The sequence below is a fragment of the Protobothrops mucrosquamatus genome, unplaced genomic scaffold (genome assembly GCF_001527695.2).
Source record: "Protobothrops mucrosquamatus isolate PMUCROS unplaced genomic scaffold, P.Mucros_1.0 scaffold735, whole genome shotgun sequence".
Classification (NCBI taxonomy): Eukaryota; Metazoa; Chordata; class Lepidosauria; order Squamata; family Viperidae; genus Protobothrops; species Protobothrops mucrosquamatus.
The window spans coordinates 223,507-240,882 of NW_015387009.1; the positions used below are offsets into that span (position 1 = coordinate 223,507).

The 17,376-nt window shown below is 35.2% G+C and overlaps 1 protein-coding gene across 1 annotated transcript in view; it reads left to right on the forward strand.

Moving 5' to 3' along the window:
• The window catches only part of TANK (TRAF family member associated NFKB activator), a 38,674-nt gene extending 24,480 nt beyond the window's left edge, over positions 1-14,194 (forward strand). The window contains exons 5-9 of the mRNA XM_015818405.1: positions 1,560-1,739; positions 2,944-3,017; positions 4,450-4,568; positions 6,852-7,159; positions 13,434-14,194. Of these exons, the coding sequence (XP_015673891.1) occupies positions 1,560-1,739; positions 2,944-3,017; positions 4,450-4,568; positions 6,852-7,159; positions 13,434-13,610 (858 nt within the window). The 3' untranslated portion in view covers positions 13,611-14,194. The remainder of the gene's footprint in view (positions 1-1,559; positions 1,740-2,943; positions 3,018-4,449; positions 4,569-6,851; positions 7,160-13,433) is intronic.
• The last annotated feature ends 3,182 nt before the right edge of the window (positions 14,195-17,376 follow it).

Sequence of the window (17,376 nt, forward strand, 5' to 3'; positions counted from 1 at the left end):
CCCATTCAAAATGTGAACAAAAGCAAATGTATTTCAGTCGTTTTGCTTGTCATTAGTTAAACAGATTGACCAGATGGAACCAACTAGGCTTTAGCTACTCATCATTTTCACAATGTTCCTACTTCTGATATTCTGTTTCCCAGTTTTGACTCTGGACTGCCATTTTTTATAGGCAAAACACACACATGCAACATGTAATATGATTACATTGAATTACTGTTCTTCATAGTAAATTGACAAACGCCATGCATCCATCAGAGCTGGAGATTTTGATCTTCAGGAAAACACAATGTTGTTAAAGCTGCTGCTGCTGGTGGTAATAGCTTCGTGTTTTTTTCTTGGTGGTTTCCCCTTTTCTGTATAGACTGTCATTATATGCAGAGAATTAATAGATTATATCCTAATGATGCAGGGGAAAAGTAGACTATTTAAAAGCCTTAATATCTTATTTTTGAAGCTTAATATCTTGAGTCTTGCAAAATCCTAAGTGCTAAATAGCTACATTTTAACTGTTCCAGAAATTAAGAGCCTTGAAGACTATTGTCACTTTCTTTAAATATATTTTATCTTCATCCTAGCACATGCTGAAACTAATTAAATATTAGTGAACAGACTATATAAATGGAATAAGACAACATTTCTTGCATTTCTAAGCACTAATATGCATAGAAGTGGTGTGACTCCTTTTATGTATGTACTCAAAATAAAGCACAATTGTTTTGAATAATTGTCCACAAGAAAATTAACTGCATGTTGTAAGTAAATGAATTATAATTATTTCATCTTAACCTAATGGTACTTACTCAAGTCTGATTTCATATAGGAGCACAAAAGGAGTCTTGATCAGATCAAAGGCCCATTTGGTCCCTTAATCACATGACTTTTGAGAAGCCCACAACTGGTTTTGAGGACAATAGGACTCAGTTGCTGAGCAGGTGCCATTGAGAAGAGCCACACTATCTTGGACCCTGAGGCCATATTTAGCTATCTTAATAATCACTTATCACTACCAACATTCTTGATGGATTTTCTGATATTGGGAGCCATTGTTCAATGATGAATGTCATATAAATCCCATCTTTCAGTTCCACTGGATGATTCCAATGAATGAAGAAAAAAAACTTATCTATACATTACCCACTTACATGGTGGCATATCATATACTGTTAATGCTGTGCCTCTCTTAACTTACAGTTTCTATTTTCTTCATAGAAAAACTACACCATTTCCGTTATTTAATTGCTCCTTTTCTGCCTCTTTCCAGCTCCATCAGATTATATATATATTTAAATACAGCTACTAAAACTGTGTGCCATATTCCAAGTGTGGTCACACCATAGATTTGTATAAAGGCATGATGATATTGTCAGTTTTATTTTTCAATCTTTTTCCTAATGATCTCTAACATGGAATTCGCCTTTTCACAGCTTTTTCACAGATTGCTAAGACTTAATTTAGCCTATAACAATCTATTCTATAATGACATTCCTCAGAGCTTGAAAATTAACCAACTGTGCTCTCTCTTTCTCTCTCTGTGTGTATGTGATTTTTTTTTAAAGGAACAATTGGAAAGTGAGAGTGTAAAATTAAAAAAAACTGAAGAAGATAGTAATTTAAAGGAAAAGAAATTTGAATCTATTATCACTGCCAAAGAAGATGAAATAAGGAATCTAAAAAAGCAGCTGAAAGAAATAAATGAAGCACAAAACTGCATACAGGTATCAAGATATGAAAAAGAGGTAAGAAAATTCAGAGATATTGTAGAGATCTCAAGACATTCAGATACTGTAGGACTGAAACTAATTTCATAAGCCAAAACTTAAATGCAGTGTACGCTTTTGTAAATAAAGTACTCTGAGTACTGGTCTATCTATTTAAAAAAAATACTCAGATTAATTTCCTCTGCCTTTTGGAATGAAAAGCAGATATTCAATCTGTCATTCCTTTGTATACCTAATATTTTACTTTAAAGACCATACTGGATTCATTTACCCAGGCAGACTTTTTCTAAACTCTGAAAGCTATGTAAAAGATGGATTAACAGCACGTGGCAACCCCTGACCAACCTTATTGGGGCTCTGAAGATAAGAAAGGTGGGTCCAGTTAGGGCATGGATGGGAATGCTCTGAAAAAAATTGGGGTGTAGGGTAAACTGATTTTTTTTTTCAAAAAAAATATGGAATAACATTTTCTTACAACTGTCAAGAAAGCTTCAAGGATAAGTCCATGAGTTCCCATAGTTCGAACTGGCCTTGAAGAAGACTCTATCTTAGCTAATAGGCTTTGAAATAAAACGCCCATGTAATACAGGGATAATCCACAAGATGGTAGTAGAATATAATAACTTCTCTCCTTACTTGAGAAAACATGTTATATTAGCCCTGGATCAGCTTTAATAAAGAGTAAAGTGTTCTTCCTGAGTTTTATGATGCATGTTAATGTACAAAGGCTGATGCATAAATATGTATGGACTTGGTAATCCCTGCCCAGTTTCATTATGTGGAGAGAATTCTACGTGGAAGAATATTTGTATGATTTCTTTTTGTATGAAAATGACTGAATTATGGGAAAGCCTAATAAAAAAGAATGAAATGCAAGTCAGCATTCAATGTGTCCCTCTTATTTAGCTAAATTAATTATTTCTTAGGTATAAGTATGGAACCAGTGTGCACTTCTTGGTTAACTCAGCTATCCAAAATACTTCGGGCATATTCTAGCAGCTAAAAATAATGAGGATATGATCCATAATAGATCTCCAGCATACGTATTTCTAAACAATGATTTATGAATTTTATTTTTTTTTGCATAAAAAGTAAGGCAAGATGCCATTAACAAGTGGATATTATATTAGTACTTTATGGTTCTGTTAATTTATAGGGGTGATTCTTGTAACAACGTTATAATTCAACTTTTTTTTTTTCTACTTCTGATCACCTTCAAAAGGCAAGGAGTGAAAAACATCCTTCGTCTAGACAGGAATTGTCATCAGGGGTCTCTTCTGCATCTGTCTGTGAAAGGTATGGAATTGGGCTTTTTTTTCCCCCCTCCCCTTCTATAATAATGCAATATTTGTCCTTGCTTGCTGATTTTAAAAGATGGGGGATATTTTCCCCTTACTTCTTGCCTTCTCCCTTCCCACTTCTAAGATGGATGTCTGGAATCACTTTTAGGCTAGGTTGACCCATCCCAACTAATGTGATTTTGCTTGGTTTTGGCTTTTGCTTTGTAATTTACGATTTAGGGCTTAGGCAATATAGGGACAGAGGCAACTTCAAATAAGCCAGGCTTATGTGATGATGTGTGAATCCAGTGCTCTAAACTGAACAATTAATAACATAAAAGCTGCCAGTGGACACCTGGTGCCTTAATTAACAGAAAGGAAAGGCTTGGTCCAAGCAGAACAGCAAATGGGTATGCCTAGGCAGTAAAACCTTCACTTGCTGGATTTCAAGTGGATCAATATAATGATACTTGAAGCCTGGATCATTTTTCAAAAATTCTGGGAAAAAAAAATCTGTCTTTCAATGATACCTGAAACCTGGATCATTTTTCAAAAATTCCGAATCTGAATTGGAAAAAGATTAGGCTGGAACAGACTGTCTCCAAAGTCAGAATTATGACCTCCAAGAAGAGAAAAGAAAAAAAAATGATTATTTCACCTTTCACTGTACTCTCACTATTTTGCATCTTTTAGGGCATATTCCTCTCTCCAAATAGCTCTGGGTCCTCAGTCTACCTCTTCTGATTTCAAGCTCCTCCAGGAGAACCCCCATCATCCGAATATGCTTAAAACACTGCAAAAGGGGAGACATTTTATCCATGGGGTGGTATCAATAAGGGTTGTTTTTCTACATACCATTCAAGGATAAATGATAGGAATATGCTCAAATTTATTTTGCTTTCATCCTGAATACCAAAATAAAGGTATTATATCGGTTCATGCTGGATCTTTCTACTTTAAAAAAAAAAAATAACATATGTAGCAAAGAAAAACTGATATCTTTATGCCAGAAGTTACTTCAGTTGTTTTAACTTCTCACACTTTCCCCCCCCCCGTATAACCCCCCCATGCTCCAATATTAATTTTGTTGGAGGCCAGAAGGACAGATACAAAATCCCTGTAGTATGCCTATATTTTTGTATTCTCTAATGGGGGCTATAATAAGTAAGAATCAGTTTGCAGGGAGAAGAGGAAAGGTTTAATCACATTTCTGTGTGGTATTGTTTCATTCAATTTGAGAATCTGTCCTTCCCATCAGCTACCTTACGAAGTTACTGTTTTATCAAAATTTCTTGAAGATGGGATCATGGATCCCCTCCCATAATTTCTGGCCTCAAGTCTGGGTTGCAAACACAGATGGTCCGGTGTTTTTAACGATATGTTTGTTGGGCTAAAGGAACAGAAAAAGCATGGGATGATACTTTACATCTGAAATCATTAATCTTTAGGGATGAACTGGAAAGTGTTTTCTGGGGCATGAAAGAAGAATTCAGTCGAATACGTGCACTGGCAAGGGCACAGGCAGACCAGCTGAATAAATTTAACCTACGGAGAGAACCTACAACTGGTATCAATTTATTGCAGTACTTCTTTTGAAAACTATGCTTTACTGCCTTCTAACTCTTTGCATTGACTGCGTAGAGATTCAGTTTAAGATTATCCATACCTTTTTGTTATGCAAAATGCCACATAATAGAGTGTATTTATTTGATATGGCAATAACCCTCAGGTTTTAGGGAAAATACCAGTGCATCTTCATTTATGGCATGTGATTTGACAGCTCAGTTTGCTGTGAATGCACGAATTCCATTTTGCAGTGATTGTCTTGATGGTTTTACTGGCAAAATAAAGACTTTTTGGTCACTCTAAAAATAAACTATTTAGAAGGAGAAAGGCAACAGTGTCTGGGTTACCTCACTCCTTCTTAACCACCATATATTGCTAGCAAAAGCCTACTATGACCTCATTTGGTATAACGCCACTTAGATTTCAGAATCTTGGTCAATTAGGTTTGCAACCACATTCTAATGAATATATTTACATTTTTGCAGCAGACATGTTCACTGACTGAGGGAACTCTAAATTAAGATGGTTGGGCTAGAAAGTGAGGTCCTTATTCCCCCTTGATGCAGTACTGTATCAGGGTTTGTTTGTTTTAATATCCACTGTGGTGAGATAATCTCAGCGCAACCTCATGTGAGGCTAATGTGAGGCTGCTCTTGAGTTATTTAAGCAGATATGCATTTGCAGCTTGTGGCATGGTATACGGAAAGGATGCATACTGCCCAGGTTTGCTTTAATGTATGTTTTTTGTATATCCAGAAATATAATGTGATGGATTTAATCCACAATCTAAGATACCTGATTTCTTTTTTATAAAAATGAGTGGCACAACAGGATGTATTTCTAGGGATTGGGCTGCTGATAACATTTTGAGCAGACTGAAAAAGCAGTAAACTATGACTTAATTTTCTTTTAGAGATAAGTCGTTTAATGTGATGTGGATGTCTAAAAGCTACTGACATGCAAAGCATCTCAGGTTTGAGCAAATAAATACTCTATTTCAAGTTTAAAGCTGTTTTGCATTCGAAATGGACTAATTTTGATCATTTTGGAAGTATTTTGCACTCTGATAACTCCATTTCGAGTTCAAAACACACAGTTTCAAGCTCAGACCACTTCCGAGTGATTGAAAGAGCCTTTTTTAAATGCAAACTTGTTTCAGGTTTTGAATTTAAAACAGTTGAAATTTGAAACATTTGCACACCCCCTACTGAAAGCCCTTTCCTCACCTCAGTTGTAAAAAACATCTTTGCTAGATCAAACCAAAATCTGTCTAATCTATGACAGCCAACAGGGGCCTATCAGATGCTCCTGCAAAGTATATGTGCTTAGAACCCAATTTTCGACATTCTTTGTTCTCTAATAATAGCTGCATCTGATTACTAGGCTTGGCTGATTTATAGCCAACTTCCAAAGCTTGGGCAGCTTAGGAATAGCTGATGTAAGTGCTTCACAGTATAACATGTACTGGAAGAAGTTAAGTCTGGACAGAGCCAGTCATTTCCTTGAATAATGGCTTTTAACCTGCCAGAATTCTCTGTATTTTACCAGAGACAAATATGGGCTTAACTTAGTCTCTAATAAGTGCAGATATGTGATTGTTTTAGCAAATTCTACAACATGGCTTCAATGATATGGGCTAAAAGGATGTCTTATAATTTCTCATCCAATAGTATCTCTCTGAGCTAGGATTTAAAACCACAGAAGAAAGTATAGTTAGTGACCCTTTTCAATCCATTCTTCCCCCCAAGGACTCCCCCCAAAGGGTCTCTTGAATGAAAGAGGAAAATCATGAGGGAAAGGAGGAAGGAATGCCCCTTCTCTATGGAGTGAAACAGTTGAAATCTGTATTAAAACACTAAAAAAAATGAGACTGGTTTGAATGAAGCCAAGCTGAATTGAAAGAACAGATGTAGTTATAGATAGAAAGGTAATTTAATTTAATATAGAAAATAGAGATATTTATATGTAAGCAATGAGCTCTTGGAAAAAAGACCTGATAGACTGTTTAATTGCTAGACTACTAATCAAGAAAACTTTAACACTTTGAGACATAAAAGCAATTATGTAATATTTTACTTCAGTTCCAAGCAAGAATTCTAACGTGTTATCTCTGAAGAAAGAAATTAATGATTTGACAAGGATGTTAAATTTGGAGGCTGCCTATTTCTCTCACAGAGCAACTCTGGATGTTGGAATTGGTCATGAATTTGTATAACTGTATGATATTTTTTAATCTGGTATTTGGGATATCTTTTAATCTTTTCCTCTGCGTCTTTTTTATCAGAAATCCCTTTCTCCAAGCCTGTCCAGTGCACTGATGAACAAACAGATGACCTTTGTAATCCTTGGGTTAAAAAGGAGGCAAACAGAGATGTATCTCACTTCCCATCTATTGCGTCAAGAGGAATGGGACCGGACGAGGAAGAAAACTCCGTGGAATCCCTTTCTAAGCTTAATGTTAAGTTCCCACCTACAGATGGTGATGCTGAATTCTTGGAGAGCTCTCCAGAGACGACTCCAATTCTAAACACTCTGATGACTGAAAATGTGCTCCCAAATCAGCCATTTAACATGGATCTTGGGGACCAGGAGGTGAGTTTCAATAAGATGAATTTTAACTGCAGAGTATGAGCAATGACTGTACCACTTCAGTGATGTAAAGCAGGTCAAAGGTAAGTTTACCCAACCTTCAACTCGCCCAAATCTGCTCATCCAGACTCTTTTGAACAATGCTCCATGTTATATAAAAACACATTTCTTTATAACTCTGCAACTAGAAACTATAATAAATAGAATTTTCCTCTTCAGAAGCTAATGAGAAAAATGTTGGGGCACCTCAGCTGGTATCAATCTTTTAAAATATATCCTTTATTTTTATTTATGATTGACTTGTAAGCTGTAAGATTGAGTATGGGCTTCAGTTTCTTTCTGATATATATTTCCAAGGCAAAACTTACTGCTTGCTGTCCTAATCAAAAATATCTGCATTGGTCCAGGGCTAAGCAACATAGGGTCTGCAGATACCAATGAGCTCTGAAACGTCTTCCTTGGTATATGTCAGGTACTCTATCCACCTGATTTATTTTTACATTTTAAAAAAAATGAAACCAGAAATTGGCATGTCTCCAATACCACCCCTTACCGTAATTTTTATTTATGCAAGTTCTTTTGGGTGAACAAAGATCCCAATGAAGTAGTAAGACATTGCCAGGAGCTGATTTGCTTTGTGATAATGCATGTTTTGTGCCTGGACCTGGCCAATTTACTGAAAAGCCAAGTCTCCCATAGTAGCCTTTTCAGAATCACATGCTCACAGTGTGCTCACAATCTCCAAAAATTTGCCTACGCTTCTATTTTTATACACCTATACATATATATATCACGCTAATATATATTAGTATTGTAATGGTATTTAAAATTTTGCTATGGAATAGAAGCTCGTGTTCTCCACTCTGGTATTTATTTATTTAACTAATTTATTCAATTTCTATAGCCACCATCTCAGTCTTATAACTCTCGGTGGCTTACAATTCAAAACGTCTATTACAGTTAATAATACTAAAACTATTTTAAAACAGTAAAATCATTAAAAACATATGATGATGATGATGATGCATGTTTTTAAATTAAAATGGAAGTTAATTTTAGGCAAGTTTACCCATGATGTGTGAATGACTGCAAATAAGTGATTCCTTTATAGGTTGTTCTTAAGTTTACTCAAGGGCCTCATGTTGCACGCATTCAGATAATTCAGATGTCTTTCTCCTGACCTGTTTCAGCAACTCTCTATGGATATAGTCATGATATATGCATGGATTTACCTTAAAATAGTCAGTAATAAGAAAACCTCATTTATTTTTATTAATGTTTTATTGTTCTTCACTCCTAGGACAGCCTTCCTCTATTTTATGTATTCCAGATGTAGAGGACTTCCAAGATGGCTGTGAAGCTCAATACATCTGGATTACAGGACATAATCTTGGTTTCCCTCTTTCTCCCTATTTTTATCCTTCTATAGCCCAGTAGTAGAGCACAATATTGCTTACAGATAGCCCAGTTTCAGTCCTTGGAAACCCTAAAGGTAGATGCTGGAAAGTACGTATTTTTCTATCTATAAGATGCACCCTTGTGTAAGACACTCTGGCATGTGAGTTTCTCTGCGCCGATCAGCTGTTCTGCGGAGCGCCGAACAGCTGAGCCGGCAAATCCAGAAGTTCGGTCAGCCGACGATCTTGTCCCCTCCCCCCTCCCGTTAGTGGCAAGCCCACAGGGGCTTGACACTTGCACCATGGCAACGCACACAGGCATGCCCTGGGCTGCGGAGGTTACCATTATTTTTCCGTGTATAAGACGCTGCACTTGTATAAGACGCACCTGATTTTTGAATAGGGTGTTTGCAGGAAAAAATAGTGTCTTATACACGGAAAAATACAGTAATTTCTTTATAATGCATGGAAGATTTACAACTGTACTTCTAAAGTGACTCAAGATATTTAAACCTTTCAGATAACATCACAATGAGTCTTATGATTCTCCATCCACTGGCTCAGCCCTGATTGTTTTTCCCATGCTGCTCCACTTCTTTTCTGTCTCTACACTGTCTTAGTGTACTGCTGTGCCATATTGTTGCTGCCCTGTTCCTATACTGGTAGCAGATTGGGCTTCTATTAGGCTGCAAACCTAAACATGCTCATAAAGAAATGCAGCGGCCATCAGTAAATTCATACCAGATTGTACCATGCAGGGATTTAGATGCAATTTAAATAAAATCTCCACCTTTATGAACAGTAGCTTCTCATCTTTAAATTGTTAAAGATTAGATATGTACACCTTTACCTATTAGACAATTTTACAACATAACATCCTTAAAGTATTTAAATTTTTCATACAATAAGAAGAAACTTTTACAATACATGTTTATTTTATGGAGAATAAAAGCTTATAAAAGCATTTATCATTTATGTTCTAGACAAAACATATTAATGTCATGTAAATACATGCAGTCTAGATTTTTGAAGAGTCCTTCAAGTTCTGGAATGTTTGTTCTAATATTGAGATGACTCCATTTGTATAATTGGGTGTGTGACAGAGAATGGATGTCCACTCTGTCTTGCAATATCTATTTTTTTCAATCATAAAAGCAGGTAATAACCACGTCTACTTTCCTCTTACTAGTTTTCAAATGATATCAAAAGAAAACATCTAAAAGACAATCATGTCTTCCAGAACAAAATTCATGTGAAAAACTGTCAAAGTGTTTTATTATACATAATTTATACACACACACATACATACATACATACATACATACACATGCACATACCAAACTGTTTATTTCCTTCACTAAGTTTTTTTTTCCACCCGCATTATTTGATGACTAACCAGTTTTTGCTTTTCATTGCATCAAATCCTGAGCTGAGTTGGTACAAAACAAATTAAACTATTTTTTCTATTACTATGAAGATTCCTGTGGCGTTACAAAGCATCCGGTCTATTACTTCTTACTTTCCCTTTTCTCCAATATGTCTCCTGCTTGTTCTTTTAACTAGTTAGACTGTGTATTCATTTCTCAATAGATGGCACCCTGCATTGTATAGTAAAGCATGTGAAATAGCTGGTATGAGATTCTAAGTTGATAGAGAATTATGCAGCTTAAAACAGACAGGCGAATAGAAGTTAAAGTGTCACAATGTTAAAGATATTAGGCTAAAAAATTTTGTTTTTGAAAAATAAGCACATGCATTTTTAAATTCTGAATAGCCAGTACTGTACTATAATTCAGTGATAGCCAGGATGTCTTGATATCTTAAGTGTTTACATTTGGAAAGACAACTGGCGACAGAAAATAGTTCCAATATTTGTTAGTTGTATCCAGGAAGGAATGTAGAACATAAGGCCTTTGATTAAAATTATGTATCTTATCCAGAAACGTAGGCATAAGAAGCCAATGCTACTTTAGACTTCATTAAAGATACAGACACATATATTTGCTTAAATATTTTGTTACTTTTCTTATCCTTAAATTCTTGCATTCCTTTCAAATATAAAAACCCTAATTTGTTTTTAACTGATCAACATCCCCGCTAAATTATAGGCAGGAAAAGAAGCTTAAATGCACGGTCCTTTTTAGCAACAGGAGAAAATGTGAAAGTTCAGTTTTGCTAAAAATACTAATGGCCCCAATTCCTTCAGCATGTTAACGTGGCTCTGGCAAGCTGGCATTAAAGTGAAGGCAGGGTCCTCCACTGACAAATAAAGTTGGCCTGATTTCAGAGTCTGATTTGAGATGTATTCAATGAGACTGTAAGACTGTCCTCTCCTGATAAAAGTAGATAGATTCACTCTCTGAATCAGCTGAAGATAGCTTGGGGGCACCTCATTATCTTGCCTGCAGAGTGAACGTAGACAGTATGAAAATGCATTTAAAATGTTTGGATCCTTGTATACAGGATTAACCTTGCTGACATCCTAATATTGCTGATTTACACACTTGATTCCCCCATCCTTTTTTTTTTCTTCAGCAGACAAGAATTTCTGTCATGTATTTAGTACATGTGTTAACAAGTAAAGATGAGGAGGGGAAACTTAAATGCAGCGTAATTGGCAACCATAAGTCGTTAGAACTGTGGCTCTCAGTTGATGTAATAAATTTAGCTCTTCCTTGCAGACTAAATATAAAAACTTGAGTCTGCTTTCTTAGTGTATTGCAGTTTCTTAAACACCTGGATTGAAAACTGTAATAATGAAAACAAGAATGTAGACTGAATTGAACAGTTAGGAATGTTGTGGGTCCCTGTACCGTGGCTCATTTAGGGCTCTAGGTTCAGAATGGATTGCCCCTCATTTGGAGGAAAATAAATATAAAGGACATGCTGCACCTATTAAACAAAGTACTTTAGCATACGCTTAGATGTATACCATTTAGAAATATATATCCCAATACTTACACAAATACATCGTGTTTAGCTATATGAGCCACTCAAGAGGCCACTCAGTTTCTCTAACTAAAAGCTAGGTTAGCAAGGAGCATGCATAAAATAGGATACAGCCATTAAAACACTCATTCGTGTGTGTTTTTTAAACCAATGGGCTGCAAGTTAAGATCCCATTTGTTTATCGTTAATTCTCTTTGGATTCTTATTTTCAACTGAAATAAACACATTAAATAAAGTTTTTTCCTTTTAACGTGAAGTGGTAGTAGTAGTTACTGAATTTTAATTGTATTTTTTAATATTTCAAACGTGAATGCATGTTGAAATTATGGAAATGAAAAAATGTATTTCATTACTCACATAAAAGGCAACTAATTAATTGCAGTATTAAAATTATTGCAAATATTCATAACAATGTAACATAAAAATTACACCATCGGCAACGGTCCAAAATAAAACCTACGCAGATAGCTTAGTTTCTTCTACAGTGGAATGTTAATCCAAAGAAATGCTTTCATGGGCAGTGCTGATTTCATTAGCTGTTAAGTGAAGTTGTTATGTTAAGGGGAGATTTTAAGAAAATTCTAGATGTCTAGTCAAAAGTAAGATTGACTGTATTCAATGAAACTTACTCCTAAATAAATAAAACTGCATATTGAATCAAGTTGCAACACAAAACTCAATTGAAGGATTCACGTAGCTTGTTTTTCATTATGGTTTGTTAAACAAGCTCCAGTGACCTACTTTGTACAGAATACTAAGACATAATGGGTGAATTCACACATCATACTTACCCAAAAACCAAACAAATCACATTATGGCTTAGTGTCAGGTGTTAACCAGGCCAGTAAATAAAAATTCTCAAGAGAAGAGCTGATGTGTACATGATCAAATATTACAAAAAAAGCATGAAATGCTTCCTGTTACAGTTATTAAAACTGCCAGTTTAAATGAAGGTGGAGTTGCAAATAAGTAATTAAAAGCACACTTCCATAGTGATACTTAAAACACGCATCAATGCTTAGACAGGTTTCCAAAGCAATTTACACCAACAAAAAAGTAGTGTTTGTTAGAACTTGATGTAATTATACCTAATTAGCTTGGAAGGATTGATGACTGACCACAGTACAAGATGTACAAGAGAAATCTGCAAAGGCCCTGTGACAAATCTTAAATATTGTTTAGACAAAGCATTAACTCCTAAGAAACAGTAGCTGCTTCTCTGTTCTCCATCCCTTTTAAATTAACTACTGTATTTCAAAATTCAATGACATGGATAGGAGTAGATATATACATATTTGTGTATATTGTATTTGAATATCAAAGAAAACATGTTGACTCAAATTACATGTTCTTATGTAGTAAAATAACACAAAGTACTTCTAGAAATATATCCTGGGCTTTGTGCCCTTGCTGTGCCCTTGTTATTGCATAATCACATTTTCAAAATACATATTATCTTGAAAAAGAAGTCTTGAAACACTGAATATTTGCTTACCAAAATTATTCTGGCTTGTCTGCCATAATCAATGAACTTTTTATTTAAGACTTTAATATTTATGTATTTGGTTGTTTTAAAAGTATGAAATGCTGATGATCAGAATTCTTACATAATGTGAATACCAGTGCCTTATTTTACAGAAGTAAAATGTAATGTCTATATTTATCATGCTGAATCTTCTGACCAAATGTGCTTGTTAATGGTAATCAGTTCTAAAATTAAAAAGAAATAAATATTTTACAATGCTTCAGGCTTTAGACCAGTATTTCTCAACCGTGGCATCTTTTAAAATATGTGGATTGCTTTAGAGAAAATCAAAGCTTATTCTTTAGTAAAATGCTACATATTTAGGGAAACTAAACCATTGTCAGTTAGAACACAACCCTGATTGTGCACAAAGCATTCACTCCTTTTCCCCCCCTGCTTCTTTCAGCCTCCGTGGAAGTCTTACTCCTCACAAGACATTGACTTACTGGCACTTGCATCTGAAGACTCGGAACCCAGGCAGTCAGGAATATGTGAATTCTGTCAGAAAGTGTTCCCACCATCTCTTACATCAAGGGAGGATTTTCTGAGGCATCTCAATTCTCATTTCAACTTGAAGTCTTAGCGTCACTGGAAAACAGACAAGTTTTATTTAATTTAATTGTAGATACTGTCTTTGATTTTGATCCCAACAGATATACAAATTTCAGAATGTAAGGTGGCATTTATAACAATCTGTCGAGTTTCATACCCAACATTAATATAATTAAAATCAGATTCAAATCCCTAAAATAAATATCCCAAAACTCTTTTTGAATCAACATGTCTTGTGTTAAAACTGCAGTTGAAGAGGGATGCTGAATACTATGATCCAATCTGAAATGTAACAAAAATTGAGATCGTATTTTGTATATAGAACAGATAAGTGTGTATCATCCTTTGTATTTCTAAATAACATTTATTTATTAGTATACTTTTTTAAACATTTGGCAGACTAGTTAATGCAACATTGGAAGAGGTACATGGAAATAAGTGTTATCATGTTAGTGCTTGCAAGTACACACTGACCCTTATATTAGGCATTTAACTGTGAATGTTATTAAAATGAACTTTTCTTATGTTGCCCCTTTTGTAATAAACCAATGACCCACATGTTTCACCTATTTATAATTGTTATATTAATATCAAAATAAACCATAAATGTATTGACATGTAAGCATGCATGGAACATGTATGCAGGTATGAATGCTTTATTCTGTGGCCCTATATCATTTTATTCCTAATCAAAAAAAGTTATTTAGAACAACTTTGTAATGTTGTTGACTTGATAAGAGAAAGTGACAATCGGCTACTGTTTAAATACAGCAAATACTCTTACCTCTACTACAGTGAGACTAGGACTTTCCATATTAAAAAAACAAACAAACCTGCTATTCAGAATCAGTATGGCATGATCAATTTGGGCTAAGATATAGTGTTTAGTTTCTTATTTCTAACCTTGAACAGAATCATGGACCTCCCAGGAAGAAGGAAGAAGGCAATGGCTGTGTTGCAACAGCCTTATCCTACAGCTAATGTCTTGCTGTGTGCTTAACTAAAGCCATTGAAGGAAAGAGTCTGTCATCTGCAATTCAGTCTGTTGCATACAGGGAATTTAAAACCAGTGTGCAATAACTTTTTCCCGATTGGACTGTAAATATCCAGCACTATGCTGACTTTGTTTAGACTGATAGATGAGGCAAAGCAGAGTCAGACCTGGTTTGTACTTGGGTAAGGGAGGTATAGCCATATCTATGAAATTACTAGGAATCCAGATCAATTCCAGAGGCTTTTCCCTTTTTTTAACTAAATAGCACTCACATATTAAATATTTGGGAAAGACTTTAGTTTCTTGGTAGGTGAAATACAAGTTTTGCACACAGTATCACCAAGAGCCAGTCCCCATCATTACCAGAGCTGGAGACATGCAGAACCATTACGAGACAATACTAAACAAAAAGGATCAAGTACAGGTTGTCCTCAACTTACAACCACAATTGAGCCCAAAATTTCTGTTGCTAAGCAAGACATTTGTTAAGTGAATTTTGTCCCATTTTACTACTTTTTTGCCACAGTTAAGTGAATCACTGTAGTTAAGTTAGTAAAATGCTTGCTAAGTGAATCTGTCCTTCCCATTGACTTTGCTTTTCAGGTTGCAAAAAGTGATCACATGACCTTGGGACACTGCAACCGTCATAAATATGAACCAGTTGTCAAGCATCTGCATTTTGATCACGTGACCATGGGGATGTTGCAACAATCGCAATGGTGAAAAATGGTCACTTTTTTCAGTGCCATTGTAACTTTGAACAGTCACTAAATGAATTGTTATACTGTAAGTCATGGACTATCTGTATCAGATTCTGTATAAAACCTCATATATAAGTACATAAATATAGTCAATTGTTCATGCTTATGAGAGGTGAACCAAAATTCCTTTCTCCTCTAATTGATTCCTCCTGCTACATTGTTCATATTCAGTTTCTAATAGTCTAGTCCAGTATTTGTTTTTTAATCTCAGCAACTTCAAAATGTATTGGTTGGGGAATTCTGGGAGTTGAAGTCCACATCTTAAAGCTCCTAAGGCTGAGAAACACTGATCTAGTCAGTCCTCAGTTTACAAGTTTCCTTGTAAACTGAGGACTGACTAGGCCAGTGATTCCAGCCTAGGTTATTTTCATCTTTCTCTAAAGTCTAAACTAACTGGTATTATGACTAATCTTAAAACCACAAACAAGAAAAAACAAGGAAAGAATTATATTAAGGCCTAATCTAATAATTGTGTGATATGGCAGATGAAATTTGAAACCTTTAGATGTTGAACTACAACTTCCAAATGTTTCAGGCCAGATGAATTGGCAACATCTGAGATTCCCTACTTCTGAATTAAGAGGAAACTACTTCAGTAGTAAATCACAAAGACTTAAGGTCAAGTTCACAATCTCCAGTTTAAAACAGATTAGTTTTTCCAGACTAAGTCATTTATATTGAGCTTATTAACAGTAATCCATTTTACCTACTACAATGTCGTATTTTTCAGGAAGCTTTACGAAATGGATAAATGCGCAGCCTATTGAATTTTTATTCCAGATGTAAGAATAAAAAGTGATCGGTTTTAATAAAGTGTCAACATATGCAATTGAAGGATCTTCTTTTACTGTCTCAAAATGTCTTGTGCAGTAGAAATGTAACATGTCCATTTTATAACTTGGGTGGGGGAGTAATGCCTTGCATGATTTGTTACACATTTGTTTATGAAAACATCTTTTACAATTTTGGTTACAACCTCTAGGACTTCCTTGACAAGCTGTTAACTACCTTTGTGCTAAAATAAGTATTCTACGGGTTTTGTTTGTAATGTGCTCCAGAATATTTTTGGTTTTTCAAACTTTTTACAAATGTATATATGACAGGAACAAAGAGACCTCTTCAGGCCTGCCTGCTTATGCTGCTGTGGAGGATGTATTTGGGAAAGAAAAGTCATGGCATGGCTTGAAAATAATGTCTGATCCTAAACTTATGGCTATGTAACAGAATGTACATGTTTAATGTAATGTGTTTGTGTTCTCTAATCCTTCAATCTACAGAATGCATCTGTGTTAACAAAAACAATCAAACTGGACAACTGAAAAATGAGAGGGAGCTACTAGTTTGTTGAAAGGGACCTCTATAAATTGAGAGCAAACCCCATTCCCTACTTGCACTGATAATGTTACCTAGTTTGGGAAATGAAACCTCTGCAACCAAAACAACCAAAGCTCAGAGAACACCAAGGACCCCTTCATTTCAACCCTGAGCTACATTGGCCTTTATCAAAAGGGACCTGTAGTTTGCACAAGTAAACACAAGGGATATGTCTCAAAAAAAAAAAAGTCTCAGCACCCATTATATTGTATCTGATTTTGGGAATTACAGAAAGATAAGCAAATCATTACATTATAACCTAAGGTAGAGAGTTACGTGTTGCCGAATGTACTGCTAACATTATACAGCAAGAATAATTCACCTTTCTAGAAATAACTGCTTATCCAATCCATCAGATTTTATTTGTATGTAACCCTAACTTTTTTTATATGAAACAGAAAATACAAGAATCCAATCTACAGAATGAGTTACAGATTAAATACAAGGTTTTTTTCCCTCCGCGATTTCTAACCAACCAAGATGAGTAATGGTACAGTACAGTACATAGGCAGTACAGTGCTACCTGATAACAACTTTGTTCCTTAAAGGGTGAAGAAATCCTGTTACCAGATTTCTAGAATTCTAGGCTAGAATACAGTTTATAGATAAGGCACCCATCAATGATTTTCAGCCTTTGGAGCACCACAGGCACAAAGTCAATGAGTATA